This window comes from Vicia villosa, linkage group LG1, assembly GCF_029867415.1.
Source record: "Vicia villosa cultivar HV-30 ecotype Madison, WI linkage group LG1, Vvil1.0, whole genome shotgun sequence".
Taxonomy (NCBI): domain Eukaryota; kingdom Viridiplantae; phylum Streptophyta; class Magnoliopsida; order Fabales; family Fabaceae; genus Vicia; species Vicia villosa.
In genome coordinates, this window is record NC_081180.1 from 91,030,430 (window position 1) to 91,038,780 (window position 8,351).

At 40.5% G+C, this 8,351-nt stretch overlaps 1 protein-coding gene across 1 annotated transcript; it reads left to right on the plus strand.

Annotated features, from left to right (window-relative positions):
* Positions 1-1,927: 1,927 nt before the first annotated feature.
* LOC131612085 (uncharacterized) lies at positions 1,928-5,433 on the plus strand. Its single transcript, XM_058883902.1, has one exon. The coding sequence runs from the start codon at positions 1,960-1,962 to the stop codon at positions 5,431-5,433; it is 3,474 nt and encodes a 1,157-aa protein (XP_058739885.1). The 5' UTR covers positions 1,928-1,959.
* The last annotated feature ends 2,918 nt before the right edge of the window (positions 5,434-8,351 follow it).

The window sequence follows — 8,351 nt, forward strand, 5'->3', positions numbered from 1 at the left end:
ACTCTGAAGCCCACAGGGAAGCCCTGATGAAAGTCTTAGATCAAGCTTTTGTAGATCATGATGTGACTGTTGATCACTTTGATGGGATAATAGCCAACATAACTGCTTGCAACAATTTAAGCTTCTGTGATGAAGAACTCCCCGAGGAGGGCAGAAATCACAATCTTGCTTTGCACATTTCTATGAACTGTCAGTCAGACTCTTTGTCCAATGTGTTAGTAGACACCGGATCTTCCTTGAATGTGATGCCAAAGACGACTCTTGCTCGCTTGTCTTACCAAGGAATGCCTATGAAGTTCAGTGGTGTAGTTGTCAAAGCATTTGATGGATCGCGAAAATCTGTTATCGGTGAAGTCAACCTTCCCATGACAATTGGTCCACATACATTTCAAATCACCTTCCAGGTCATGGACATTCAAGCTGCTTATAGCTGTCTGTTGGGACGACCATGGATCCACGAAGCAGGGGCAGTGACTTCTACGCTCCATCAAAAGTTAAAATTTGTAACAAATGGAAAATTGGTAACAATAAGTGGGGAACAAGCCTTAATGGTGAGTCATTTATCCAATTTCTCTTTCATCAGTGCTGATGATGTGGAAGGAACTCCGTTCCAAGGTCTCTCTTTAGAAGACGAATCTTCCAAAAAGAAAGCATCAATTTCTTCTTACAAAGAGGCAGTAAAAGTAGTGAAAGATGGAACTACCACTGGCTGGGGGCAAGTTGTGATCCCGACCAAGAATGAAACTAGAGCAGGTCTCGGATGTTCACCAACATTCTCAAACTGCACCAAGAAGGATGAAACCCTTCGTCCGATCAAAGAAACATTCCTTAGTGGAGGATTCCTTAACCCAATTCCTCAAGAGGTCAATGTCCTTATTGAGGAATGCATCGAAGAAGGTCTACCTGATCCTGAAGAAGAATGGAAATGTTATCTTAATGACTCGGGATACATATCTCAGGAAGAACCACATCCTCCTTCAGAGAAATCCAAAGGCGATGAAACTGAGCCTGTTCCTGCAGAAATCTGGGACACTTTGGGACAACCAAGTGGAAAATTTGATTATATGGTGAAATATACTGCACCTGAAAGTTACAAGATTGCGATTGAGGATATCCAACCAACTGGATGGGGAGATTCCTTTGAATATAATAGTCAACCAGAAGAGGCTTATCAGCCCTGTCAATTTTCTCAGCAGCCTGAAGTTACTGAAGATTTCGGATTCGATGTATCTGCCAAGGTTCATAATCCTGAAGATGGTTATTATCACATAAATGCCATTTTTGAAGATGAAGGGGAAGATGGTCCCGCAACTGACTCAGAAAGTGTCGCTGACAATGAGTCTCTTCATCCTGAAGACTGGGAAACACATCCTGAAAATTCTGAAGATTGTGACTCGTCTTATGCTCTTCAAGAAGTAGAAGAAGACCGTTTCAACTCTACAAAGAACAAGGGTGACAAACCAGGACCTTCAAATCCTGCTCGACCAGCGGTCAATGTCAATACTGAAGATAATTCTGGGGAGAATTTTCCTGAATACATAATACACAGAGGAGTTCGTTGCTACTGGAAGGCTGTCGACGTTCCGAATGTTGTTCGCCGCTCAAAGTAATCACCTCGCTGTTATTTTGACCTCCTGCCTTGCCCAAAGCAGAGAGATGTTTTATAGGGCTTTGCTTTTAAATGTTCCGCCCAAATAACTTTGTGTATAGGGCTTTGTTTTTAAAAGTTTCCCTCTTTGTCCTGCCCAAGACAAATGAGTTTGTGTTTAGGGCTTTGTTTCAAAAATGAATCATAAATAAAGTGTCATTTTGAATTCCCTACATTATATGTTTTATTTTTTGCTTTTTTCTGGAAATGGTAATCCTAAAAAACCCAAAAATAAAAAAAAAAACTTTTTCAAAAAAAAAATCTGCATACACTCTTGCATTCATAAATTTTCTGAAATAGATATAAATCACATGTGCAGATTAACTATTGATAAACCCATTGAATGCAATAACCCTATGCCCTCTCCCAACTTTGAGTTTCCTGTGTTCGAAGCCGAAGAAGAGGAAGAAGAGGAGATTCCGGACGAGATCTCTCGGTTACTTAAGCACGAGGAAAGAGCCATTCTGCCTCACAAAGAGCCTTTAGAAAAGATCAACTTGGGTTCTGAAGAAGACAAAAAAGAAGTGACCATTGGATCGCTGCTTGATGCTGATATCAAGAGTAAGTTGACAGACCTTCTCAAAGAATATGTTGACGTGTTTGCCTGGTCCTACCAAGACATGCCTGGGTTGGATACCAATATTGTTCAGCATTACTTGCCATTGAAGCCAGAATGTCCGCCGGTTAAGCAGAAATTGCGAAGGACTCACCCTGATATGGCTAACAAGATCAAAGTGGAAGTTCAAAAGCAACTCGACGCAGGTTTTCTTGTCACCTCTGAGTATCCTCAATGGTTGGCCAACATAGTGCCAGTTCCGAAGAAAGATGGCAAAGTCAGAATGTGTGTTGACTACCGTGACTTGAACAAGGCCAGTCCAAAAGATGACTTTCCATTACCACATATCGACATGCTGGTTGATAACACCGCTAAGTTCAACGTCTTTTCCTTCATGGACGGGTTCTCCGGTTATAATCAGATCAAGATGGCTCCTGAAGACATGGAGAAGACATCTTTCATCACCCCATGGGGTACCTTTTGCTACAAAGTGATGCCGTTTGGATTAAAGAATGCAGGCGCAACTTACCAAAGGGCAATGACTACTCTCTTTCATGACATGATGCATAAAGAAATTGAAGTTTATGTGGACGACATGATAGCCAAGTCCAGCACAGAAGAAGAACATATTGAATACCTTTTGAAGTTGTTTCAACGACTAAGGAAATATCAGCTTCGCTTGAATCCTAACAAATGTACTTTTGGGGTTAGATCTGGAAAACTCTTGGGTTTCATTGTCAGCCAAAGAGGTATTGAAGTAGATCCCGACAAAGTCAGAGCTATTCAAGAGATGCCTGCACCAAAAACTGAAAAACAAGTAAGAGGATTTCTCGGACGATTGAACTATATCTCCAGATTTATCTCTCAAATGACTGCTACATGTGGGCCAATTTTCAAGCTTCTCCGCAAAGATCAAGGGGTTGTATGGACTGAAGATTGCCAGAAAGCGTTCGACAGTATCAAGGAATACCTGTTAGAACCACCAATATTGATTCCTCCAGTTGAAGGAAGACCATTAATCATGTACCTTACTGTGTTAGAAGAATCCATGGGTTGTATGCTTGGACAGCAAGATGAAACCGGTAAGAAGGAGCATGCCATCTATTACTTGAGTAAGAAATTCACAGATTGTGAGTCTCGTTACTCCATGCTCGAAAAAACATGTTGTGCTTTGGCTTGGGCTTCAAAACGTCTCCGCCAATACATGATCAACAATACTACTTGGTTAATCTCCAAAATGGATCCGATCAAGTATGTCTTTGAAAAGCCTGCCTTAACAGGAAGGATTGCCCGATGGCAAATGCTGTTATCCGAATATGACATTGAATACCGTGCTCAAAAAGCGGTCAAGGGAAGCATTCTCGCCGATCACTTGGCGCATCAACCAATTAATGAATATCAATCTCTCAAGTTTGACTTTCCTGATGAAGATGTCTTGTACTTGAAGATGAAAGATTGTGACGAACCGTTACCTGAAGAAGGTCCTGAGCCTGGATCAAGATGGGGCCTAATTTTTGATGGAGCAGTAAACGCTTTTGGCAATGGAATTGGGGCAATCATCATCACTCCCAAGGGTACTCATATCCCGTTCTCCGCCAGATTGCTATTTGATTGCACCAACAACATCGCAGAATATGAAGCTTGTATCATGGGTCTCGAAGAAGCCATTGACTTAAGGATCAAGATCCTTGACATATATGGAGATTCCGCTCTCGTGATCAACCAAATCAAAGACAAGTGGGAAACTTACCACCCTGGCTTGATTCCTTACAGAGATTATGCAAGACGTCTGTTGACTTTCTTCAACAAGGTTGAATTGCATCATATACCTCGAGATCAGAATCGAATGGCAGACGCCTTGGCTACTCTATCTTCCATGTTCAAAGTCAATCACTGGAATGATGTGCCTAAAGTCAGAATTACGCGCCTTGAAAGGCCCGCCTATGTGTTTGCAACTGAAGCAGTCATCGATGATAAACCGTGGTTCCACGACATCAAACGCTTCCTTCAAACTCAAGAGTACCCGCTTGGGGCATCAAACAAAGATAAGAAAACTCTAAGGAGACTTTCTGGCAGTTTCTTCCTGAACGGAGATGTGCTATACAAAAGAAATTTCGACATGGTTTTGCTCAGATGCGTGGACAGACACGAAGCAGACATGTTAATGCATGAAGTGCATGAAGGGTCCTTTGGAACTCATTCAAATGGGCATGCAATGTCCAAAAAGATCTTAAGAGCAGGATACTATTGGTTGACAATGGAATCTGATTGTTACAAACACGTGAAGAGATGTCACAAGTGCCAGATCTATGCAGATAAGATCCATGTGCCACCGACTCTACTCAACGTTCTCTCATCTCCGTGGCCTTTCTCCATGTGGGGTATCGACATGATTGGAATGATCGAACCGAAAGCTTCAAACGGTCATCGTTTCATCTTAGTAGCAATTGATTACTTCACCAAATGGGTCGAAGCAGCATCTTACGCCAATGTTACAAGACAAGTGGTTGTGAGGTTTATCAAGAATAACATCATTTGCCGATATGGTATTCCCAGCAAGATCATTACTGACAATGGTTCAAACCTGAATAACAAGATGATGAAAGAATTGTGTGAGGAATTCAAGATTGAGCATCATAACTCTTCTCCTTACAGACCAAAAATGAACGGCGCCGTTGAAGCTGCTAACAAGAACATTAAGAAGATCGTCCAGAAAATGGTCGTCACTTACAAAGACTGGCACGAAATGCTGCCATTTGCTTTACATGGGTACCGTACTTCAGTGCGTACTTCAACAGGGGCAACTCCCTTTTCTCTAGTATACGGCATGGAAGCTGTGCTCCCCGTAGAAGTTGAAATCCCATCAATGAGAGTCCTCATGGAGACTAAGTTATCAGAGGCTGAATGGTGTCAAAGCAGATACGATCAGTTGAACTTAATCGAAGAAAAACGTATGACTGCTCTATGCCATGGACAGTTATACCAAGCAAGGATGAAACAAGCTTTCAACAAAAAGGTTCGACCTCGTGAATTTCAAGAAGGCGACCTCGTGCTTAAAAAGATCTTGTCTTTTCAACCAGATTCTAGGGGCAAATGGTCTCCTAATTACGAAGGCCCGTATGTTGTCAAAAGAACATTTTCTGGCGGCGCCATGATTCTTGCAACCATGGATGGTGATGAACTCCCACATCCTGTGAATGCTGATGCAGTCAAGAAATACTTTGTCTAAAAAATACAAAAGAACAGCTCGGTAAGTCGAAAACCCGCAAAGGGCGACTTAGGCAAAAATGAGCGTCTCGGTGGACTGAAAACCCGAAAGGGCGGTCCAGGCAAAAATTAGAGACAATAAACAGAAAAAATTCATCCTGGTAGATTGAAAACCTGAAAGGGCAATCTAGGCAAAAATTAGGGATTTATGACAAAGTAACTGCATTAGTCTATACTTCGTCACCTGAAGAGTCTGTACTTCATCAAAGGATCTTCAATCAAATCATTATCAATCTGAAGCGACAAGCACAGTTGGAACTCAAAGTTATTAGAGGGAATAGTGGTTATTGCTTTCAATGTAGCCTTTTCCGCATAATTACCATTTCCAACTTTTGTAAATACTCCATGGAATCACGCCTTTAGCTGATTACCATCCTATTAAATAAATTTGAGCCTTGTGCCCATTTGTTTGCAATCTTTAATTTCTTTCAGCTTGCAAAATGACGCTTTAATTGTGTTATTCGTTTTTGAAAAAAAAAAGAAAAAATAAGTTTTAAATGAATTTACTTCACTTTTCTTTTTCAAAATAAAAGCGAAATTTTCCTTTGAGTTGTGAACAACGGAAGGAACATCAGCAGTCGTCTCCATAGGATGAACAAAAAGGATTCTCCCGGAAAAATTGTTGAGACAACGGTATTCTTGTCCCAGAAAAGAATTCTTGAAGCAATTACCCCTCGAGGTAAAGAAGCTCTTCTATCCCCAGTGAAGAAGGTCTTTTATCCCCAGTGAAGAAGATCTCCAATCTCCAGTGAAGAGGTTCTTTCATCTCAATGAGAAAAGATGCTCATCTTCCCCAGAGAAGTTTAAAGCACGCACCATTCATCACCTGTTTATCTACACCGTGTTGAAAAACATTTGCCAAGTATCTGGTTGTATTGCGACGTCGGTCCCTCTCCAGTATATACTTCTTTGTCTGTCAGTATTGTCAGCATGCATGCTACATTCATGACATTCATCATTCATACATATTTGCATCATTTATGCATTCTTGCATTTTTCAATGTTTGCTTTAAAATCACTTGTTTAGGATATATCTATCCTCGAAAAAAAAAAGAAGAAAAAAAAAAAGAAAAAAAAAAAAAAAAAAGAAAAAGAAACAAATATGGGCGTGTCATCTCTCCAAGTAGGTTGTCACCCATAAGCAGAAAAGAACATATTCTTTCTCCAGTTCCCCACTGAGATCATTCCTCGTGGAAGAAGGTTGCTTTAGTTTCTCCTCTCAAAACAAAGGAGAAAATCCCCATTCGAGTTCATTCCTCATGGGTACAAAGTCTTGTTTGACTGTTTCTTTCCAATTCATTCTTGGTTAGAACCTTGTCTTTACCAAAGATTCAAATTCCGATTCCTCAAATAGAGTCGTGAAAAAAACAGACAATAAGCAATAGCCTTATCATCTGAGCGGCTTATGTCTCTTTCAAAAGCTTTTTCCTCTCAAGGAAATCAATCATGAAGACCATTTGACAATCAGGGCCTTATTACTGTTCACAAGGCTGAATAACCAGTAATTTCCCTAGCAAAGTCTCCAGAATCATTTTATCACTCGGCTGATAATTGATCATGTCTTCAAAACCACTATCACGAGGCTGGTAGTCGGTAACCTTTTGTTCTGGTTATATTATTAAACATGTCTATCACAAGGCTGATAGTCGGTAATATTAACCAAACCTTTGAAACTCTTTTTACCTTGTCAAGTCTATCACCATGCTGATAGTCGGTAATACAGTTTCATACCTTTCACCTTCGCATTATTAAACAAGTCTATCCCCATGCTGATAGTCGATAATGTCGATAGGTAAGCTTTTCTTACAAAGCTATCATTCCCAGGTGAAGCATACACTTGCTTTCCCGAAAAACAAAACGGATTCTCTTCCTAAAACGGATTGAGACATCCTTCCCAATCTCTTTTCCCCAGTGGAGTCAGTTCTTGATATCCCTCGGTAAAGATATCCTTGCATCATTCGCAATTTTGGTATCTTAGGTCCAAAATTTGCGTCTTCTGATATTTAAGTCTCTTCCACCCTATCAAAACGAAGATTTTCAATCTTCATGTCTCAGGTTGAAGAAACTTAAATAGGGGCATCTGTCATACCCCAATTTTTGACCTAAGATACCACCTCATATCATCTGCATATGCATCATTTGCATCTCTAACAAACTGCATAGCTTGTGTTTGCTACTTGTGACTCAGCAGGATTTAATCAGGAAATCACTCATCAGTACAAGTAACAATCAATTAGGGTTTTGTTCTCCCTTCATCTCAAAAGAATCTATCTTCATCAACAATCAACATTTGGTCCTCAGAGATTCATTTCAACAAGCTCAAAGCTTTGAATCGACTGAATTAGGGTTTTGACTGAAGACAGCATACTCCTGACTTTTGCTCAGAATTTGACCTAATGGCTTGGGACATGACCTCAAGACCCCAAGTGCATCATTTTGACCTAATCCATTGGCTCATAACATCTCCTACACAAAGATTGATCAGACAAATCCTCAGATCAGGGTTTTGAACTATCAGGGACTGAAATCAGGGATCACATTTGGGAAACCATAAAAACCCCCAGGAAGTCAATCAAAGGTTTCAATCATCCTCAAATAATCCCTATGACAATATCCCATGGAAATTGCATCTCAATTCAAGACCTACAGTCATCAATTTCATCAGGTCGACAATTAGGGTTTTTTGACCTAATTCACTGAACAACTGACTTTTTAATCAGGACATGGTGCCACAACTCAAACCATGGCTCAATATCCTCTAATGCTTCAATATGATCCATTCATACCATTCATTTGATGAGGATAGCCTGTTTCATTTGAAATCTCCAGAAACGCGATTCGTCTGAAAAAGTCAACTGTACAAGATCACCATTGACTTTT

Coding starts and splice junctions, on each gene's coding strand:
- LOC131612085 (XM_058883902.1), top strand. CDS start 1,960: ATGTGCAGATTAACTATTGATAAACCCATTGAATGCAATAACCCTATG.